Here is a 23,393-nt window from a genome sequence, read left to right as displayed (position 1 = left end):
TTTTCTTTTGTTTGTTTTCTTTTGGTTGTCTTTTTTTTTCTTGCTTGTCCCATTTGGTTCTTTAGCCATCAGAATTATTGTCTCAAGGCCAAGAAAAATACCCAGCGGATTAACTTTACTAAGTGGTCCATTTGATTCACCTGGATCACCTGTTGAGAGAAGAAAACAAGCAAAAAAAAGAGCAACATAATAAACACAGCGCCATCGCAATAATCTAGCTAAGTATAAATAACAGTAGATACTAAATATTGAATGTTAGTGTAGCGGGAAGAGGGAGGCAGCTGGGGATGGGGAGGGAAGGAAGGGTCAGCTCCCCCGCTGACCCCAGTAGGCACCAATACTCTCTGGAATCCACCAAGACCAGGAGGCCCAGGCCCATCCGGACCAGGATGGGCCTGAATACAACTATTCTGTCAAACGGAATGAAGTCTGTTCCTTCTAATATATGTTCCAAGTATTTGATTCCACTCCAATCTGGGAAGTTAATCATATTATTGTTTTGTAATATGTCAGGGTTGTTCCAGATAGGTGTATGTTTGCATGGGATTAATGAAGACTCCGTCATTTTTAGGAACTCCCACCATGGTGTTAGAGATGCTTTTAAAGCACTCATGTAGTTTGATGTTTGAGCTGATAAACTGTTGTCGTATTGAATGTATTTTCAGCTTGGTATGAAACATTAACCACATATGTGCTGAATCAGTTATTCTATGTGATCCCGTATTGCAGTGACATTCCTTTAACCTCCCAAGACCCGAACTCTTTCATGGCATGCATTTTTAATTTCTCTTTGCTATTTGGCCTGATTGGGACCTGATGACTGTAAAAAGAAAAAGAAGAAAAAGAATTACCTAATTTTTTTTTTTACCTGATTTTTGTTTCTGAGAAAAATGCAATCCACATATGAGGAAATTCACAGTGGTAGTATAAATTCCTTGTAAGTGGATATCAGGCCCCTGAAGAGCAAAATTTAGTATTTTGGTCTGGACAACTCAAAATGTGATGTCCACATATGTGGACCCCAGGTCCTAGGAGGTTAAGGGCTCTTTAAAGCTTCCATGCGCCATGCTGGAGGACATTTGCATGGAAGGAAAGAGCAGCATGAATGTGTGTGGCGTAGTGACTTTTCTCCTCCCCTCAACAGGCGGTAAACTAGATGGGAGGGAGAAGTCAAATTGAAGGGGGAAGTGTGTCGTGTAACCGGAGAGAGAAAGGGAGAAAAAACGTGGACTTATAGGCAAGGAACATCAGTCTTCAACTAGGAAGTAAGGGAGAGGACAGAGGGAGGGGGAAACGTTTTATTTAGGGGACTCGGGCTCAACTTTTCTATTAGGACAACAATTAGTTAAAGTTGAGCTTAAATTCTTATTTTGTTATTCAATAAGGAACTCAAACCTTTATTCCAAGCCCCTGTGAGAGGACACAAAACTGAAGTAAGTATATGATGTTCACTTACATTTCCACGTTTTGCCGCTGTTGTGTTCACGAGTTTAGTGTTATATGTAAAAAAACAAAAAAACCCAAAAAATGAAGTAAGCGGCGGCTTGAAACAGCAGGAGGAACAATCGACCTCTGATACACGTGGCATGAGATGGACAGTGTCAGCTTTCACGATACAGACCAAACGCTGCGTATTAAACCCACAATATGTGTGTGTGTCCACGTGTGTTTGTGTGTCCGTGGCCTCGTGAAGAGAGAAATGGCGCAAATTACGGGCGCTCAGAAAGGGAGGGTAAAAATGTGAGAATCGGCGCGAGCGGCAGATGTTGAGAAAGTTTTGGAAGTGACGATTAAAATGTGTACTATGCGCTCAGTGAAACCTGAGCCTTCATTTCATGGAGCATCGGAGTCCTGCCTGTTATGACTCATTTATAATATTTATAAAACCCCTGGAAAGCCATAAATGCGCACAAATGTCTTAAGTTAGGCGTTTGTTTTATTATAGCCCAATTACAGCATAACAGGGGCGGATCTAGAGGGGTGGCATGTGGTGGAATGTGCTGGCATAGACTCCTAATGCCACCCTGGTTTTGCATATGACAGTGTTGCATATTAAAATAAGATTGCATTAACACTTTGAGCCTAGCTACAATTAACACTAAATATAAATTCTAAAACTGAATATATTGCATAGTGTACCCCTCCCCCACCATTAACAAATGGTTCAGTCCAACCGGCTTTTTTCTTGTTTTCAGTCGCAACCCATGCTTATGATTGTGCCAGAGACTGTATTGCTTTGTGCCACATGCTATACAGTACATCAAATCAAAATTCACGTTTTATGTAACTGAAATGTTTAATTATGTGGGCTAAAGAAAATAATTAAGCTATAGACGATATTTATATGAAACGTGTATACTTACTGCATTTGAATCATGACCATATGTAACACCTGGAAGAAACTTTACATTGGGTAGTAGTCTGATGAATTTGTTGTGCATTTAATGTATCCATACATGCCTGTACTGAGTTATTAAGTTGGTTTATGTCAGTCAGCGAAAACTTGCTGGGATGACATGATGAAAATCTTGTTTGCATCTTGAAAAACCAAAAGTTGGTTGGTTTCATTGATGAGGAATCAAATAAAACAAAATAAAATGACAACCCCTTAAATTAAAGAATATAAGAAAAATGGGGAGAACAATGGCTGAAGTAACTGTATGTTTAATACGTGTGGATTTTAAATGCAGCATGTCCCCAAGTCACTGGGTGTAGCCTCTAATACTCAGTCTAAAGCATCAGATAGAGCAGAGCTGCCCATTTCTCTCAGAACTGGGGTGCTGGCGTTCATAATCAGTGGATGTTTTGGGTGATTAATTGTCACAAAACCCTTGAAAAGCAGATTAAAAATAATCTTGATCTTTAAACAGCCTAATTATATATTTGTTTCCCTTTATCCAGCCAATAATGCCTATCTTTTATGTATTTATTTCTTGTTTTCCTTCTTCATTTATTTCTTAATTGTGTCACGCTTTGATGGGATCTGGAGGCCAGGGGAGAACTCCAGATTTTGACATTTGGAGCAGCACATGAACGCGTCTCCTCTTCTGCCCTGACTAGTAAGCGGAGGCTGACTGAGGTCACACCCATGGAGAGACAGCTGCTCGCTGTCCGGGCAACTTTTGGACTCCTTGGGGAAGCCCAGGGCTTTGTGGTTTATTTTATTTGGAAACATTTTTCCTGCGGTTCTTTTAGTCCCGCAGAGTTTGATAAACACGTCTGGTCAAGGTCATCCATATCCCCAGCAGGGAAAAAAAGGCTGGAAGTAAGCAGCAACAGGGAGACTTGAAAGTAAGCATGATAGGGATAATTGAGCCTATATGTTCACTCAGTTGTTGATTGAGAAGGAAGGCCCTGTTCAATAATTCAAAACCCATTAAAACCCCATCCGCTTATCCAGGCTGCCAGTGGCAAAGAGGAGTAGAGTAAGTCCTGGAGTTATTGCATCATTCAGCTGCTACTGCTCCGGTATTTCAGGAAACACCCTCCTTTTGTGGGATTTATCCCAAAGCAGGCTTCACCTGCTCTAACTTTACAAGCACACACTTCACAGTGTTGTGACAGGGACTCACAACTGCCTGCCAACAACACAAAAAGCCGGGCTTTCATGTTTTAAGTTGTTGCCACATGTCTGTCATGTGTTGACCTTCCCGCACGGTAACACAATAGCACTCCTGTTCCCTTTATTGACAGCGTGCAGTTTACGGCAGTAGTAACAGGCACCTGGAAATGGGCGGGAAACGGTGACGAGGGATGTGTGATAAGTTAGTAGAGCTGGCCGAATGGCCCTGCATCAGTTAGTGTGAAAGCAAAGCAGATGACACCACAGCCTTTTCTTACAGTACCAGACGTGTTTGTGATACCAAGAAGCCATGAACTCCCAGTTTCATTTACTGTCAGGGCTGGACTGGCCATCGGGCATACCAGGCCGTTGCCCGGTGGGCCGCTCGTGATTTTTCGTTTTTATGGACCGATGGGGTTATATTTCTTCTTTTTTTAACGATATAAATGAATGGTGGTGGATTGGCCAGTTGGTCATGATCGACTCTTGGCTTGACCAGTTACAGCAGAGGAGGTTGAACTTTAAAGTTGAGGTGAAAAGGAACGCGATTTCATCACTACTTCAGCTAGAAAATTGCTAATTCAATCATGAAACTGATCAATGATCAGCTGATCGGCTTTTCTCTCCAGAAAGAGGGAACCAGCAGATGTCGCGCTAAACAGCAGCAGCACATTTAAGCTTGATCAGCTGTCGGTAGAATTTATTTAATGTTAATTTCAAGTATCAGCTGATGTTTGTTGGAGCCACGGCTGTAAACCTGCTGGTCATGATATCGGTTTGGATATGTGGTAAGAGGGAAACATGAAGATGAAACCAGGAGATGTCCTTACTGAATCATCAGAGCTGAACAGGTGATGGAGAAACAGGTTTACATTTTAGGTGACATGAATGAGTTGAAGGGAAGAGATTAACTGTTTCTGAGAGACAAATAACACCAGGATCCATACTTTTCTTTCTTATTCTCATTTAAAATGTCTAGCTTTTAATAAATATTTATCTGAATCTTACAACCAAAGTTTTCATCTGATGTAAAATGTATAGAAATACATTATTGTATTCAGTAAATATTATATATACCCTAGTAAGTTATAGTATTCTTTCCTTTGGGAAGGTACCATCTGTGCAGTCTGCAATTCTGTTGAAGAAAGATGTTGAATCTATTTGATTACAGGAGACAAATAATAGATTTCTGTGCATTTGTTTGATACGTGCATTAAATTAAAATCAGTTTTGTCAATTGAGCATCTTGAAACAGAGGGTGGGGGAATGGTTCCCTATTTTTTTTTTTTTTGCTGGGAGTTGGCAACCCTATTAGTTAGGTATATGTAATTATAAATTAGGTTGTTTTATATTTTTGCTAAAGACCGTTTAGAATACCAGAATAGGGAGGGTGGTGTAGGTTTAAGTTTATTATAAAGGCTTTATGGCTTTTCCTATAATACCATGGTGGGCCGGTCACTAGTCAAAATGCCCAGGCTGATTTTTTTGTCCCAGTCCAGCCCTGTTTACTGCTTTGCCTCCTGAGCGATGTGTGTGCACAATATTTTCATGCACACGCATATTTCACCATGTGTGTGTTGATGCCCCCGATTCAGCCCCCGCGGTAAATCAAATACATGTGACTGTAGCTTGTTTACTTAGACCTTTAATGGTCTGTGTGTTACTTTAACATTTTAGTTTGTATATGTGGAAACTCTGACACTACTTAGGAGTTACTGATTTTTTTAAATATTTTTAAACTTTTTAAGTTAATGACTTTTATGGACTTTAAGTGGTTTGGCTGCTTTTTAGAGTTAAATTTTGTGCATAGTGTAGTGGTGTATATATGTGCTTGACAAGCAAAAGGTTGCTGGCTCAATTCTAGCCAGAGACACAAATCCCTTCGGGGGCCATGACATGAAGGGCAGCAGGTGTAAAGATTAGCCAAATCAATCATGTTTGACTTGGCAGAGTTACATTTGCTACCTGCTGTGGTGACCTGTTCTGACAAGGAAGCAGTTGAAAGTAGGAAAGTCATAAGCGCAACAATGAAAACTTGTATGTTCAACTCCTTGTACTCATTTGACCTTTGAAGTTAATGATATACGCTAAAATAATTTTTAAAAAGTGCACATTGAGGTTAATTAAAGGACAGATTTTCTCAGCGAGATGCTAACTAGGTTCGGCTGTCCTTACTTCACATAAGCTTTGGCTGAAATTAACAAGATTTAGATTTATGCTAGATTAAAGAAGTAATGTGTGCATATCGACAGACACCCTACCAGGATCATCAAAATAGAAGTTCAGTTGTTGACTGTAGCAACAGTTAAGCAACAGATTTTTTATCTGTGTACAGTTATCTCTTATATACAAGGACACATGGGATCACGGTAATGGTTGGGGTTTTTTTTGTTTGTTTTTTTCCTCCAGGCTAAAAATAAAATACAAAGCGTATATGACACATCATGCAGGATCCAAAGGGGAAATGAACTCCTTCCTTCATTTTTGCCCTGTGATTGATAGCTGGAGTCTGTTTTTATTATCATGTATAAATTTGGTTGTAAATGATAATAAACTCTATGGACAGAAAATTTGGTTATCATTTTGCCCTTTGATTGATAGCTGGAGTCCGTTTTTGTAAGCAGGTGGATCTCTGACACATTTTAAAAGCTCGAATATGAACATCTTAGGCCTTTGTAACAGTGGATCTAATAACTTTGGTTCTCTCTGGCGTGCTGGGTGGATAAAACAATCGGTTGGAAAATGGTAATGGATCGACAAAAAATTCCCAACTTAAAGATGATATGAATGGTTGTAACTCAAGTGTTTGTAGAAGCTTGGCTAAAAGTTAGCCTCTTTACTGTTTGTGCGCTCAGACTTAATTAACGAGTTAATGTGTGGATTGGGCATTTACACGACAGCGTGAATAAGCACCGTCTTCCGCTGTCACCTCATTGTTGAGTGAGTGTGTGTTGAAGGGGTTTTTGTCGTGGGGTGTCAGTTACAACAAAATCCCCCTTTTCAAACACTCTTTTCAGCACAAAGGCGGTTCAGCGGGCAGTGGATAATCGCATTACACACACGCCTCGTGAAGGCACACGCAAGCTTGTGAGCACAAGCGGAGACAAATCTGTCCCATTAGGGCCTCTCTGGTTCTCCAGTATGACATATGCTTAAAGGATGCCGCCATTAAGAAGCACTGAAACTGATTTCCTATTTGAGGCCTTGACTGTAGGCCTCGTCTCTCGCTGTTCCCCTCCGCCCCCTTTTGTGGTTTGGCTGCCAAATGGAATAGCTGGTCATATTTGGATCATTGCTTCTTGTTTAGATGTTTTCCATATGTGTGTTATCAGATTCATGACTGTGTTGGGCGCTCATGTTGCAAATCATTGTGACCAGTGACCTGTACTGTGTGTGTCTGTGTGTACTTTTCAGGTGGCCGTGACTAAGATGACTTTATTTAGTCAGTCACATCACAGCTGCTGTGTTTTTGCCCATGTGTGTTTATGTAAAAGCAGCCTGATTATCCTGCGACTTAAAACCAAAGCCAAGCTGTAGTTCCATTTGGTTTCCATACTCATTTAATCCCACTCCCCTTTGCTTTTAGATGGAAACAGCGGCACTTTAAGGTGCCACCCCAATTTCCATAAGGAAAGCAGACCAATTCAGCACTCTGCAGTGTTTCTGGGAGTCAAACTCAAGTGCTTTGTTCACAGCACAGTAGGTGAACATCTGAAGCTGTCTGGCCTAGGATTTACAAAACAGTGACTCTCCACATGGACACTCATTAGATGTACTCATCAGGTTTCAAATGTCAATGTGAATGAGAGCTTAAGTGCACAGGAAGTAAATCCGGACTGGAATAATTTCACAAACCCAAAGTCATGGAAAGTGGTGTGAGTCACTCAGACTTATGGTTACAGTTTGTGCCTTTTTTTTTCTTCCCTGAAACAACAAACTGGTTTAGCAAAAATCCTAACATTCACGTCGCTAAAGAATGTCCTGGTCCTTAATAAATACGGGAACATTGGGAAAACATTACTGAGTGTTTTTGAGCTAAAACTAAATAATGTTGTTACTTCAAACTAAGACACCGGGTAATCAAACCTTTGGAGGAGGTGGTTTAGCATCAATAATGACTCACATCAGTGTGTAATATTATTTAATAAAATCTGTTCAGCTTATTTAGTGTGTCTGGAAGTTTTTCAAAGGTGTTAAACAAATGGAAAACCCTTCGCATTTACATTGGATGCATCAACTCTCTTTTTTACTTGTTAGAAAAAATAAAAAAAATAACCTCCATGTTTGCCTAAAGTCATTTCAATTTATCCTCCCCCTCCTTCTTTGTTGCTCCTCAATCACAGAGCAGCAGCGATGGCGCCCACTCTCGTCCAGGCCTACAGGAGGCGCTGGTGGATGGCGGTGACAGCGGTGATTGAAAACCTGCTGTGTTCGGCTGTGCTGCTGGGATGGGGCTCCTTGCTCATCATGTTAAAGAGGGAAGGCTTCTACTCTCACCTGTGCTCAGGTAAGATCAGAATCTCTGAACCTTGATATGGAGATAACACATCTATTAGACATTTGCATAGACTGTAAATAGGTCTACCTATTATACCCAAAATACCAGCAGCCAAATTATGTGTTAGCAAGCTTGCTACGGTTTTTTGTTTTGGGACGCTTCTAACTTTAAGCCCTGATTATATCCTAACAATTCACCCCATCAACAGTTCCTATGAAGGCATAGAGACAATGCTCAAGTACATTTTAACATTGGAGTCCATGAGGACTGACTCATTTTAGGAACGTCCCTTGAGTGGCTATTTGAGGAACTGCAGGTTTTAAGGCCTCATCACTTGGAATTACTTTTTGGGAAAACATATGTATTGTGTTCAAATGTGTCATGGCCATTGCAACCTATAAAGCATGAGATTGTCTTGTTTTGGAAATTGCAGAAAAGTCACCTTTAAGACAAGTTTAGAAAATGGGGAAAATATTGCTTAGTTTTGGAGTCAAGTCAGAGCCCACAAAAAACCTGAAAGACTCAAATAGTTCTTGAGCGATCTCTCATCAAGCCCACACACTTGTTCCCACAGAAAATGACACAGTGCACGTGTCTTTGGGTAACTCCTCTGGCCAGAAGGTTGAGGAGTGGGTCAGCTGTGTTGAGCAGGAAGAGATGCTGAATCTGGGCTTCACCATCGGTTCCTTCTTGCTTAGTGCCACCACCCTCCCGCTTGGTATCCTGATGGATAAGTTTGGACCACGTCCCATTCGACTGGTTGGAAGGTAATATTGTAACATTTGAGAATGTATTCGTATGTGTGGCTCATAAATGATCCTTGTATGTTTGGTTTAATCATAAAAAAAATCTTCCTTGGCACGTGTGGAGACGAGGAAGGAAAACTTGATATTCAATTAATTCATTTACTGGTAATTATGTTCTAGTACAAAAAGTAGATGGATCACATTCCCACAGCAGGAGCGAGAAGTGAGTGTAGGCAGTCCTCGTTTGTATGTGTACACCTTTTCTCAGTACACGTGTAGTTAGTCTACAACCGTTCATGTAATTACAGGATGTGTTCAGTAAGGTAGAGCTTGGACTGTCTTCAGAGCCAGACTCTTAGAGATACAGTAGAGGAAATAATTATTTGATGATCTGCTGAATTTTTAAGCTTGAGAAGAACAGTCTCATGTTTTTATGGTAGTTTCAATTTAATCGAGAGACATAAGATTAAAAAAAAACACATTACATAAAAGTTATACTTGCATGAAATAAACGTTTGATCCTCAAGTAAAACATGACTTGGTACTTGGTGGAGAAACCCTTTTTGGCAAGTGCATTTGTGCATGTTTCCTGTAGTTTGTAACCACATTTGCATACGTCTCAGGAGGGATTATGACCCACTCCTCTTTACAGGAATGCTTGAGGTTTCTTGGCTGCTCAGCAACTCGAAGCTTAAGCTCCCTCCATAGGTACTTTTTTTTTATAGGGTAGAGGTCTGGGGGTTGGCTAGCTGCTCCTTTGTTGAGTATTGTATTGTCTGTATTTTTGGGGGGGTCATTGGTCATTGCCTAAAGACCCATCTGTGATCCACCTTCAGTCTTCTGGCTGCAGGAAAGGAGATTCTCATGATTTTAGGGTACATGGTCCCATCCATTGGCCTCTCAGTCCTGGGAAGTCGTCCTGCACGCTTAGCAGAAAAACAACCCCCAAGCATGTTTCCATTTCCATGCTTGTCTGTAGGGATGGTATTTTGTGGGTCATATTCAGCATTTTTCTTGTTCCAAACACGACAGATCGAGTTGGTCCCAGAGGGCTGAATTTTTGGTTATACCTGACAACCACACTCTTTCTCCAAAGCCTACTCAGAATCATTTAGATGTTTACTGGAAAACTTCAGTTAGAGGTTGGGTTATCTTCAAAACAGAAGGGTAAAAAGTCATGTTACATAAACAAACACACGTGGTTTCTGCCTTTCTCATTCACAGTTTGACTTTACTTGACTTTTAAAAGTCAAGCGTGACACTTATCGGATTTGAACGTATCTGATTCAAAAAGCATTCAGGCTGTTAAATCATTGACCAACTGTTTTATAAACCAGACTCTTTATAGCTGATTTAGACTTCTGGTCTTAGTCTTTGTAGACGCTTCAACATAACCTCCATAAGTGGCTGACACCAATGTCAGTTATGATGTGTCAGCCTCGATGGAAACTGATAAAATGCTGATTTGGCAGATGACAGATTTTATGCCTGACTTCCTGTCGCAACTTCAAAGGGGTTTTGTGTCTCGAGCTGGAACGAATCAACATTCTCTCCAAGTCACCAAGCTACCCACTGTGGCAACCCCTTGTGGATAAGATGGCAGCAGAAAGTAGCTTTTTATTACTGCCGACGATGTCACCAGCAGCTAGCTATCTCGAGGTTTCATCATTTTTCTCTCTCTTTGTTGCAGCTCATGTTTTGGTCTGTCCTGTATTATGATGGCCACCTCTGCCTACAGGACCGACGGTGAGTAAAAATAGACAAGATATTGATGAGATAATCGATGCAAAATGGCACACAGGCTTTACAGAAGTCTGTATACCTGGATTTTTTTTAATCACTGTAAAAACAAACAAACTGATTTTTATCACTGATCAATAAGGTATCTATCTATTTGCATGACAAATGAGTTATTTTAAAAAAATTGTTCCTACCTGTCGCTGAAAGCCGTCTCACTCATAATTCATAATTTTAAGCCTAATTAACATTTCGATTAATTTTAGGGTTATATAAAAGTGTCTGTCACACTGGCTGGAACCATTTTTTGTACCAGCTTGTTTATCTAAGCTGCTGTCTGTGTTGCTCAATATTACACTTAAACCACAGAGAAAGTGAAGGAGTTGCAGGTGCATCAATGTGTTTCACCACACCCTCATCTTTACACCACTTCACAAGTTAAAAGCCAACAGCTTTAGTGAATATCCGCTGCGGTTAAATTTTAAGGCCCGTGGTAATTTGCTTGTTTTTGAAGGCGGTCTCCTGAAATGTCAACTTAAACTGACTTCTTGTAAAAGGAAGTCCTCCAGTTTACCAAAGCGAGTTTTAATGTTTCTCTTGCTTTCTCTGCAGTCCTCTCAGCGCTCATCTTCCTGGCTCTTTCTCTGAATGGCTTCGGAGGCATCTGCCTGACCTTCACCTCCATCACGGTAAGACACACGGCTAACAGGCGAAGGGATAAGACATGCAGTCTGGCTGATTAATTGAGGGGAATAGTGTGATATATATATATATATACTGCACAGGCAACTCAATATATAACCTATCCAGAGCCCTCATCAGTTGTTTCAGTTCAGTTCTTTCTGCTGTGACAAAACAAATTTCCCACGTGTGGGACTAATAAAGGTCATCTTATCTCATCTTATCTCATCTTATCAACGGCCAGTTCCAGTGCAGTTGGTTTCATGTTCACATCTCATTTACTGGTATCGTTGTGTCTTTTGTGATGTTGTTAGAACAAGACAATCACTCCTCTCGGTACCAGTTCGGATTTATTTTTGGGTGGCAAAGGTCTTACTCCATGTGGTCAACTTTACAAAACCCCTAAATTAAAAGAAGGGAGCTTTTGCATGTACACAATGTCTTGTATTTCTTAACAGTTGATAGTAGTATGACTGGTAATCCTGTGCATATTATTGTATTCAAGTTGAACAAATGGCTCCAAAGAAAAATCTTTGCTTTAAATGATACATATCAGTGTAAATACAAATTCGAAAACATACAAATGAGAGGATTGGACACTTTAAAAGTCTCCCCCCACCTCTCTCTCATCATTATCATATTAAGTACAATCAGTAACATTAAATGCTATTAGTCATCTGGTAGTCAGTCAGTAACTCTATGTCCTATAATATAATTTAACACCATCTATTTACATAACTTTTTCTAAGAAAGTAGTGACAGGGTTTTATTTTTTTATTCTTCCTGGAACAAATGAGCAGAAACATTTTAGTAGCATGGTTGGTCTCTCAGCTGACAAAATGGCATGTGTTGTTCTGACTGGGTGGGGGTAAGGGGTGGTGGTGGTACGGTGTGTGATGTCCACATCAGGCATGTGTATGTGCGTGCGATATATCAGCAAGTGTGTTTTTTTTTTAATCATTGTCCTGGCAAGTATTTAGGTTGGTGTTTAGTCCTGGTACAGTGTTTTCGTCAGAGTGCACATGACTTCTACCACATGGAAAGTTTCCACCAATAGCAGCCCAAGGGTGACTACACACCCTCCCTAGTGCTCGGCCCCTTTACCTCTAATCAAAGATACTCAAGGACACATTGAGCACACATTGAGCTCTTCCTCGCGACCTTCTTCCTGCTCTCTTCAGTTTCTCCGCTCAGCAGTCAGCAGAATAATCACTACACAACCTTTTAAACTCTGCATGACTGTGCGCACATGCGGATGAGCAAATGTGCGCGCACGGGGAGATGAACAAGAAACAGCTGTTTAAATGCTGAAGTTAAAGACTGACTGTGGACAGATGACCTTATCCTGGGACCTTTTTCTCTTTAAGCTCGCAAACTGCTTACGTGGGTGTTTTTACAGAAAGAAAAGCGTCAGAGTAGTCTATTATGAAACTGGATGCCATCGGGTATGAAAGATGTTTAGGGTGATATAAACCAGACAAACAGTGCAGATGTTTAAAAAAAAAAGTGTAACTTGTTGGTGGTGACTCAGCAGGTAGACTTTTTTCTTGTTTCTACATTGAACAAAATCGCAGCGTTGAATTTTGATGAAATGTTTTGGAAGTAGTGCAGCAGCACATCGACAGAGTGGTTCGTTCGTTCAGGTTTTTACAGATGACTCATCTTGAAAGATGTTTAATTAGCACTTCTTCCCCCACCCCCCCAGGTAGAGGTGTACAAAAACAACACCAATTTTAAAAGCAGAAACGCATGCAAAATTAAGAATGTAGCTACCTTTTATACTCGCATGGCTAACATTACATTAAGGAAACACGCATAACACATGCAGGAACGTGGATCTCCTTTTAGTGTTAGCTCACGCCGACACAGAATGTTCTTTCAAGCCTATCAGACAAACACGGTTAATAACACGCACGCGCTCACACACACACACACACACACACACACACTGTTGAGTAATGATCAGCTGCCCCTTGTTGTTTGTCCCTGACTGACCTCTGTGTCCCTCGTTCCTTCCCTCTGTCGACACTTCTAATCAGGGTGAGGTTTACCAACACCGAGTGACCTCAATGCCGCTGCTGTTGCTTTTCTAAAGAGTGCAAGGGCAGACGCACACAAACGTAAATTCACAAATGCCATCATAATTTAAACCATGTGGTCGAGAGTTAAACAAGCCCATCTCAGTCGTTTTGCGGTATTGTGCTCTACGAGTCAGTTACTGGGGGAAACTCCCAATACAAAGCCCATCATTGGATTTTTATACAATACATAAATATAGTAATTTATTTAGACAGACATTATAACTTCAGATTCTTTAAACTGGGAATATCAGACTCCCTTGGCGGGCCGGTCTTAATTGGGTTGGAAATTCTATGGATGGATTTCCTATAGAAATGTCTGTAGGAACCGCTGATGTCTTTGTCAGTAAGAAGACTGTAAAGCTGACAGAAGCACTGATGAACGTCCACATTTTATCCTCATTCTTTACAGTTTTCACATTTTCCAAAAGTGGACTGGACGTTTGGCGTTGATGAAAGTTTTAACATTTTTAACTCCATAACCTTGATCAGGGTAATTAACTCTGCCTCACTTTCACAGGTACTCTTGGTCCCCCTGTGATGTCCGTACATGTTCAGTGTTATTTTGTAATAATACATTCATGTCGCCAACAATAACACAAGATTGGCAGAAAATTGTAAAATCGTTTGAAGAGATGCTGTCAATTACAACAGCCGGTTAAAAGATTGTGGGTTTTATTTCAAGGAGGAGTGACATAATTGAGTTTGGTTGAATATTAAATAAAAACAACTGAACACTGGGACATTTGAGGTGCAGTATCTTGCACAATGAGCTAAGATCTTGTGTGGGTGATGTAAAAGAACAACAACAGGCGCCAAAAGCTGCAATTGTGACGCCCTGTAGTTTTCGGTTTTCTGATTTCTTTCCTTCATTAAATATTTAGTTTGACTCATTACTATGCTCAATATGCAAACACACCTTTATTTTTTTTGGTTTCACAGACACCTTCTTTTCCAGTGAGTCACATTGTTAGGAATGCATGAGGTCCTTTGAACGCCCTATGTTCTCTATGTACAGAATGAAAGGTTTTCTGCTGCCAGTATCATGTCATTTTTAAAGGAATGAAGCCTGGCCTGCAACTGACAATGCAAATACTTTACCACTGGCATGCAATTAGACAATGCAGCTACTTCTGTTAATCATGTTCCTTGTAATGACTGTGAAAGTTGTCAGTCTGCTTCTGACCTACTTTTAAATTTACTCAGTGAATAGAAGCAACTTCAGGGAATTGGGGGGGGGGGCAAAGGTAATTATCGTACATACCCTAATATTAAAAAGTCCCTAGTCTTTATACAAGTCCACTACAGCAGGCTTTTGACGGCTTTGCTAACACTCTGAAGTTGACAGTTTGACCAAACTGCGAACACTGAGAGAGGGAGCAAAAAGAAGTCTGTGCTAATCTGCTCCAATTTAGGGTTTCCTGCTGGGATCTCCACAGAGGGAGGCTCTGCAAATGTAGCGTTGGGAGATCAAACACAAAAAGTTTTACTCCTGCTACCTGTCTTTTTTTCTTTTCTTTTTCCAATTTCTGTCCTTGCTGATTTTTTATTTATTTATTTTTTTCTTGTGGCTTGTCCTCTTTGGCAGATTTTGCAATCAGAATTGTGATCTGAATGTACAGTGGTGAAAGAACAGCTCTTCTTCCTGTGAATTACATTATATGTGGTTTGGTATGACAATGCAGAGGCAAGACAGGCAAGGGGGGGGGGGGGGTGAATGCACAACTGCCGCACCTGTAAGAGACAAAAGACAAAACAAACATACAGCACCTGGGACACAAAAATTGGAAAATACACAGATACATAAGCCAACAATCTTCTTATAGTGAGTGTGAGAATGCCCGTGTCTTTGTCACAGATGTCCTTGCTGATTTTATACTCCCATCTGTCTTTCTTCCTCTCCTTTTTTTCCTTTCCCACTTTCCCTTCTTGCGTCCTGTCTTTCAAAATTTCACTGCTCATTAATCTGCTATTTGGCCCATTCTCCCTGTGATTAAAGTCTTAATTAAACTCAGTGCCAAAGCCTTACAACACCCAAGTGAGTGAGCACGGCAGGAGTAGAGCTTGAACTCATTAGCTTTGGCAAGTGAATGGCTAAATCCTTTTTTTTTTTTTATGTGTGTGATTTTGACCCTGTGTGTGCGTCCATACAGTCATGTGTTTGTGTCCACATCCCCCTAGCAGCATTCGCATGCATAAGTGTTGCAAGGCTCTGTAAAAAAATATTTATTTAATAGGATCTGACAGAACACAGAGGTAGAGGATAGACATTTGCACTTTCCATATTTGGTAACCTGACATCCTACAACATGAGATGCAAGCTCGGAGGGCCCCGTTTCCCACATTCCATAAACTTCCACAGCACTGCAGACCTTATGTTCATAGACGAGCTGTATTTCAGTTCTCAGAAGTGCTGAATGAGGACGGGTGTTCTTGCGGTTGTTTTTCTCATCTCACTCGAACATCCTCAGGAAAGCTTTTCTTTCCTGTTTACCTGCCAACATCTCACTTTAGTGTCAGCAACTGAAGTGACCTCATGCTTCCTCGATAAAGCGCAGGCACCACAGCTTGCACATCGTCGCAGTTATGTAATCTCAGGACAGCAGACAAAATTCATACATGGATGAAAAAGCACACCTCTCACCCACACCTTCCACCTTACATCTTGTTTGGCACAAAGGCCAAAAATATTTGTAGGAATTTTGATATTTGGTTATAAAACTCCTGGAAACCCTTTTCTATGCAGCTCTGAATCCCAGTGTGTCTAAGTGATGGGAAAATTAAGGACTGCAGAATGTGCTATAAGGAGAATTTATAGTAATTAGAAGGGATCTGTAATCTGTTAAAGGTACTATAATTAATATTTTTAACCAACATTTGCTCAAATAACTATGTATAATGTAAGATTATAAACAGACTGCAGTTTTCTTAGCTCTACAGAGGTTTATACTCTTCTTACAAATTATTTTAGGTTTTCTCAACCCACAACTTTACTGCTTTGGTTCTCACCGCTATCTCGGTGCAGCTGTTTCCAATGAAAAGCCTTGTGTACACTTGCTGATACGCTAGCAAATACAAAGCGAAGTTACACTAGCAAACATCGCTTAATATTTCACTAAGGATTTGGTGGAGAGGGTAGGGAAAGAGTGAATATTGGATTTAAACTTATAGGCTTGTAACACAGGAATCCAAATAAAATGCTGATGTTGCACCATGTTGACTGGTTGTGCAAACTGAAGCAAGTTGCGTCCAAGTCAGCCGTATCAACTTTCTAAGTAGCCTAAGCTGGTGTTGTTTTCAGCTCATTCTTAATTAATAGAGGTTTAAATAACTTAAAGAGATAATGATTTTTCGCATAAAAAAAAATTCTACATCTCTATACATCATCTCCCAATAAAAATGTTAGGAGGTCAACGTTGTGCTCCTTTATGTTTAATAAATGCTCTCTGCCTCGATAACGTCAGTGTAAGGGTGTGGAAACTGTCTGGGAGACAACAGTGGCACTGACAGCGTAGGGAGATTAGGTGACGTTTGCAGGAGTTTTGGAAAACTGTGGTCATTGGGGGAGAGAGAGAGAGAGAGAGAGAGAATAGCAAGCTTGTCATCCAGCACAATTAAAATCCTACACATGTGATTTTTATAATCACGATTAACCCATTTAAAACTCTAATTAAAAGGACACTTACTGTGCTACAAGCACAATAGGTCACTGTTGTGTTTGCTAAGCTCCTTGTCACCGTAAATATGTTGACCTAATATATGGTGTCCTAGTGCCTAATGCCCACCACCTTGCCCTCTTTCAACTCATGCTAGGTCAGAGGAACCTAGTCAAGTCTGAAATAGTTTGAATTTTATTTCTTTGTTTTAATTGCAAGAAACAATGTTTCTAAGTATAGCATAATCCATTAATGAGCCATGGGGCCATGTCTTCATTTCTTCTTTGTTTTGACATGGAAACTAATATTTTTAATGAGTCTGCTCTGCAGGAAGAGAGAAGTGTTACTGGGTGCAAACGCTGCAGGCTAGAGCAGTGAACCGTTGCTGTTAGGAGCAACCTCATCAGTGTTCAGTAGTTCGTCCTGCTAACACAAAGCAGACCACTGCCCTCTGCTGGCAAAATAGCATAGTGAACCTTCACTAAAATAAATGATGAACTCCGGGTAGTCCATGGACCACTGTGACTGTTTTTATATGTGACCATGTCTGTTTTGTCTACATGTCCCTGTGCCTGCAGCTCCCCAACATGTTTGGTGCCCTGAGCTCCACCATAATGTCTCTGATGATCGGCTCCTACGCTTCCTCTGCAGTCACCTTCCCTGGAGTCAAGGTAAATTAAGGATATGTTAACAAATACACCGTTAAAGTTACACACTTAGATGAATTTCTCACATAAACCGGGTGGAGTTGTAACTGTGAGTCTACTTCAGAGTGCCTTTGAAATGTTAGAAATGTTATGGATGGAGTTATAAGGCATAAACATTGAGGTACGCCACAGTAAATAAATGCATAAATGTGTCTGGATGGTTTCTAAGCACGCTCACCGTAAAAAGTTTACAAGGTGATAATGTCTGTGTTGTGTTTACAGCTTGTTCTGTTTCCGCCATGTGGTTAAAAAAAAACAGTGAGCGAGCACACCTTTAAACACAAGTGAAACATGAGTGTAAAAACACAACTTCTTTTCCCACCCAGGCCATCTACGACGCAGGCGTGTCGTTCACGGTGATCATGTGGACGTGGGCGGGTCTTGCCACATGTGTCTTCATAAATTGTTTTATTAACTGGCCCAAAGAAGGTTTTCCAACACCTGAAGAGGTGGACTACAGGTCTGTTTGTTTTGTTTTTTTAATATTGATACAGTAACCGTTGATGACAACTGTAACTCCATAATTGAAACCCTCCTGTTTATTGATAACAGTAAGATCCTCCATGTTCAAGAGCCACCTTCATCTGAGCAGAAGGTTGTTGGTGAGAGACTGAGCCACCAAAACGGAGACATCCCACGCTCCACAGAGAAGCTTGCTAATGGACATGAGGTTGCACCCAGTAGGTCAACAAATCTGTCCTCTTTTCCTTCTGCAGTTTGTGTGAATGTGAATGGTGCACTATACAAGTGCCTATCTATATTGAGGTAAATAGATTGGATATAGAGCAGGTCATCTACTAATTAAAAAGTTGGTGGTCCAATGTTGAATATTGTGAATGTTGGGTAGAAAAAGCACTTGGGTATAGAAAACAGTGCTTGTCCAAATGTGATTGAAGCTATTTAAATTTTTAAAGTGCTTTGAGTGCTTGAGCAGAGTAGAAAAGTGCTATATAAGAACCACTTTACCATTTAACACAGTTGTGCCACTTTGGAGGAGAATATAGTACGTTATAGTTTCGTGGGTAAAACTAAATTTTTTCCAACTGTAAAATTTTAAGATTTGTCTTATGGGGTCTTGCTTTTTGACCCCAAAAGATACAGAGTCCCCACACATGTGTGACTGTACGGATATAGGTCCCCCAAAATGAGAAATGCAAGTGTACCCACACACACAGCCACAATGCTCGCAGTCATGCACCTTTTGTATTGTGGCCACAATAAAATTCTGTCCCATTAATCATCTTGCAACCCCTCAAATTATAATATTGTAGACAAACTAGAAAAGTGCCTCACGTCTTGCACATGTCAGGCTGAGAACCACTGATTTATTTTGTGTGATATTACTGAGAGACTGGATCTCCCACAAGGTTTACGGTAAAAATTAGAAATCTGAACCACTTCTCCTGAATTTCCATCACAATCATTACAGGAAAATAAAAACACTCATCCTCTCACAGATGCGGTCCCTTTCCGTCGGTCTGTGTTTTCTCCCATCTTCCTCTGGAGTCTGGTTACCATGGGGATGTCCCAGTTGAGAATCATCTTTTATATGGGGGCAATGAACAAGATGCTGGAGTTCCTGATCACCCATGGAGAAGAGCACCGTGAGTGTCCAACCCTCAAACACAGTCAGTATTTACAATACTGTTAAAAACCTTTGAGCAGTACTGACAGAAATGCTCTTTATTATATGTATCTTCCAGCGTCTGGCAAGCTAGCCAAGGAGGCAGAAGACAATGGTGAGCACTGTAGTAATAAGGCTTTAAACTGAAACTTGTTATCTTTGTTATTTTGTCTCCTCTTAATTTAATGTTTTGTCTTTCAGTGGGTTTCTACTCGTCCACCTTTGGCATGCTACAGCTGTTGTGTCTGGTCACATGTCCTCTGATTGGCTACATCATGGACTGGAAGATGAAGGAGTGTGAAGAGGATCAGACAGTCCCCTCAGGCACACAAGAGAGGTATGTGCAGAGAAACTTGACAGATTTGGGAATAAACATTCATTTATTTTTCGCCTTTATTGGGTAGTTTGACAGTAAAGACATGAATATAGGATGATGGAGAAGGACTGACTAGACTGACGAGGCCATTTATATATGAGAAGCACACACTGTATGTTGTGATGGGAACTTCTTTGCCTGTGTCCTCAACAGGCTCACCAGTGGACCCAAAAGAGACCGTAAGATTCAGAAGGTGACAAATGCAATGAGGGCGTTCATCCTCACCAACCTGCTGCTAATTGCATTTGGAGTCTGCTGCCTCATCGACAACCTGCCTCTACAGGTAATGCCTTATTCTGTGACAACAACGATACAACAGTAATTAGTGTGATGCATTAATTCCCTTACTTTTTCCATCTCTTTTCAACCTTAGATCTTGACCTTCATCCTCCACACTATGGTCCGAGGCTTCATCCACTCCTGCTGTGGAGGTCTTTATGCTGCTGTGTAAGTGCTGATAAATCTTTGTACAACACAATTACATGCAAAGTTTCACAAAAACCTAATTTTTTAAATCACATGGCAATCATTTAGGTGACGTAATAACTGGAAGAAGTGCTCATCAAAGTGAACATATGTTGAGTTTCCGGTTCATTAATAAGACAACTAGGATTTCACTTAATCTTGGAAATGAGACAATGGACTCTTTTCTGACCCATTTAGTGTGATTATCTAACACCATATAAACACCAAAAAGCGCGGCTTTACAGTGTGATAAAAGCAACCAGATGTGGTAACAAAAGGAGGGGGGATCCTGTATTGTGTGCCCGGAGACCACAAACTGCAACCTTTCAGCTTATGCATTGCTTTATACATTTTATACTTATTCAGTATGACATGCATAATTATGTCATTGTAGGATTGGTACATATCTGATTGTTCATTATCACCCAACATTGTGTGGGCAAACATTAAACTTGTTGGTTATGAGTGCCCCCAGAGCCACATCAGCATGAAAACAAGCTCTCTCTGGCACTAAATCCTGCATTTCAACATAGATGTTATGTCTCCAACACTAAATCAGCTGTTTTTATTTTATGTATTGTCAGCCTTTTGTCACTTGGTATTTCACACTAACCACTAAATCTTTCCCACAGCTACCCGTCCAACCACTTTGGCACGCTGACAGGCCTCCAGTCCATGATCAGCGCTGTGGTCGCCCTGCTGCAGCAGCCACTCTTCATCGCCATGGTTGGACCATTGAAAGGAGACCCCTACTATGTGAGAAAACACATTTTCTCTGCATGCCTGCGAACTGAACAATGAGACGCCCATAAAAAGCTCTCAGCATTGTTTATTGCGCCACCAACTATCCGTGGGATAACTGAAATTGTAAATGAAATGAATTTGCATTTGTTAGCTACAGTTTTATACACATTAATTTCATTAGGTAATGAGTGCACTAAGTGAAGACTGAAGAGGCCAAATGGTAATCTTAAATTGGATCATCATGTTGATTCACCTCGAAATGTCCACATGACCACTCAGTGTATGTTAAAACAATCATTCAGGTTTCAAACATAATGAGTCCTAATCACTCTGATCACCTGCAAATGTTTTATCTAGAGCCACATAGTAGGTTGACATTCAGCAAGTATAATATGAATATAGCAAAAATATTTGAGCTTCCCTTGGGATGAATTGTGCTGAGTTTGGGTGTCACATGAGTTACAAATCTGAAGACATTCCCTTCTGCTTCTTTTGTTTACTGCAGCTAAACTAGCCTGTGAACATATTAAACACTGTGTTATTTTGAGAATGTTAGCACTGTAACATTAGCATTGGTAAGTAAAATTTAGCCAAATCTTCTGGCTTCAGGCTGGTCTTAACAGGGAATTTTCCTTAGGGTTATTGTGTTAAAGCTCTCTACATGCCTGAGATAAAGAGGAGGGGCTTACAAGCCTAGGGTTCTGTTTATGGAAGCCAGATGCGGGGCCAGCCAATCAGAAAAAGTAGGCTTTTAGGAATGCCCCCCTAAAAAAACCCAAAAAACTAAGAGTTAGAAGGGCTGTTTTCAAAGAACAAGCTGCATAATTGGCCAGAATAGGACGCGAGAAAGTTTGAGATTTAAACTGTTGGTGTTGTTTTCAGTTGATCGGTTCTTGCTACATGTTAAATGTAATTTGATTTATATGGGTTATTGTCTCAGTTGGTTTCAGACAGTTTTAAAGTTTTCTTCCTGTAGTTTAAAAATAGTCACAATTGTAACTGCAATTTTAATTTTAATTATGGTCTGACAATGTGAATCATAATTACAACTGTCCATCTTCCTGATCTTTCTTTCCTGCAGATCAACCTCGGCCTGCTGATCTTCTCGTTTACTGGCTTCCTGTTGCCAGGTTACCTGTTCTACCACTGCAGACAGCTGACGAGGGAAAAGAAGGCCAGAGAAAAGCTGGCTGCCAATCAGGAGATGGAGGCGCTCAACCACACCAACGCCAATGGCTGCAAACCTCACACTAATGGCTTCGCTGCTATAGATGCTTAGAGAACACAACAGCTTAGGATAGGGGGGGACAGTAGGATTAGCTATGAAATAAGCAACCATAAAGTTATGTTAAGTTTTGTTTTTTGTTTTGTTTTGTTTTTTTAAGCTGGTGCTAGTTCTCGTAACAAACCACATCAAAAAGAATATGATATCCCACATGTTTGTATTTTAGGGAGATTTGTCATCACTTGTTTTGTTTTTTTATTTATTTTGGTCTAGGTCAAGGATCAAGTTGGTGTGTTTAAAAAGCCATGGATTTCATTTGATATCACAGTACTTGAAATACTATGATATAGTTTTCAAAGACTTATAATCATGACAATACTAGTTAACACCAAAGAACTGCTCGAAGATATTAAGTTACACTTCCTGTTCAGTATTTTAGGACTCAACCATTTAGTTCTCTACATGGACAAAAGTAATAAGTGACTCCTTTCAATAATTGAATTCAGGTGTTTCCAGTCCCATTGCCACAGGTGTATAAAGTCACGTGCCTCACCAGCTGCTTGCCTTGACAAACATTTGTAAAATAATGGGTCGCTTTATGGAATTCACTGAATTTAAGCACAGTGCTGTAATAGGATGGCTTTGTTACCACCAGTCAGTTAGTGGGATTTCTTCACTTAGATATTCCATGATTAGTTGTAAAAGGGGTTATTGCAAAGCAGAAGCGTTAAGGAACCACAGTTAATTCAGTTAATAAATGGTAAACCAAATAAAGTTATAGAGTGGGGCTATTGAGTGCTGAGGCGCATAATGTGTAAATGTTGCCAACAAGTTCCAAATCTCCTGTCGCATTAACATCAGCACAAAAACTGTACGCCAGGAGCTTCGTGGCAGGCCAAGAAGCTCCTGTAATTGTAATGTGTAGGTGGTCTAAAGTGTAGATTAATAGTGCTTTTTCTACTGTAGTCTCCAACAAACTCTTAACAAAAAAAAAAACCACACAGTAAGACACTGTTAATGCATGTGAAAAAAAAAGATCCTAAAGACCTAGACGATTTGAACATTTCAATATTTATAAGAACTTCAGCTCTTCACAAATTTTCTCTGATTGAAACACACAGGTGGACACCACATCTACCTCCATTTACTTTTTTTTTTCTTGTACTGTCGCTCTTTAACAGACTCCTTTGCCTATCCAGCATTTTCATTTAAATTAAGTTAAGTTTCTCCTCGTGCATTTGTGTGATTCAGAGATGAAGTTTAACCAGCTTATTTGCCCCTCACATTCTGAACT

The 23,393-nt window shown here is 40.4% G+C and overlaps 1 protein-coding gene across 1 annotated transcript; it reads left to right on the top strand.

Annotated features, from left to right (window-relative positions):
• The first annotated feature begins 1,166 nt into the window (after positions 1-1,166).
• slc43a1a (solute carrier family 43 member 1a) lies at positions 1,167-23,102 on the top strand. The gene is made up of 15 exons (XM_085178606.1): positions 1,167-1,433; positions 7,906-8,069; positions 8,635-8,827; positions 10,497-10,552; positions 11,156-11,232; positions 17,537-17,629; positions 17,992-18,125; positions 18,218-18,345; positions 19,123-19,269; positions 19,369-19,404; positions 19,491-19,626; positions 19,819-19,948; positions 20,039-20,112; positions 20,763-20,886; positions 21,956-23,102. The coding sequence occupies exons 2-15, from the start codon at positions 7,916-7,918 to the stop codon at positions 22,151-22,153; spliced, it is 1,680 nt and encodes a 559-aa protein (XP_085034732.1). The 5' UTR covers positions 1,167-1,433; positions 7,906-7,915; the 3' UTR covers positions 22,154-23,102.
• The last annotated feature ends 291 nt before the right edge of the window (positions 23,103-23,393 follow it).

The sequence above is a fragment of the Neolamprologus multifasciatus genome, chromosome 2 (genome assembly GCF_963576455.1).
Source record: "Neolamprologus multifasciatus chromosome 2, fNeoMul1.2, whole genome shotgun sequence".
Lineage (NCBI taxonomy): Eukaryota > Metazoa > Chordata > Actinopteri > Cichliformes > Cichlidae > Neolamprologus > Neolamprologus multifasciatus.
This window is presented reverse-complemented; position numbering and strand designations above follow the sequence as displayed.

Coding starts and splice junctions, on each gene's coding strand:
- slc43a1a (XM_085178606.1), top strand. CDS start 7,916: ATGGCGCCCACTCTCGTCCAGGCCTACAGGAGGCGCTGGTGGATGGCG. Junction 18,346..19,122: donor TGGACATGAGGTTGCACCCA/GTAGGTCAACAA, acceptor ATCCTCTCACAG/ATGCGGTCCCTTTCCGTCGG. Junction 19,627..19,818: donor CCCTCAGGCACACAAGAGAG/GTATGTGCAGAG, acceptor TGTCCTCAACAG/GCTCACCAGTGGACCCAAAA.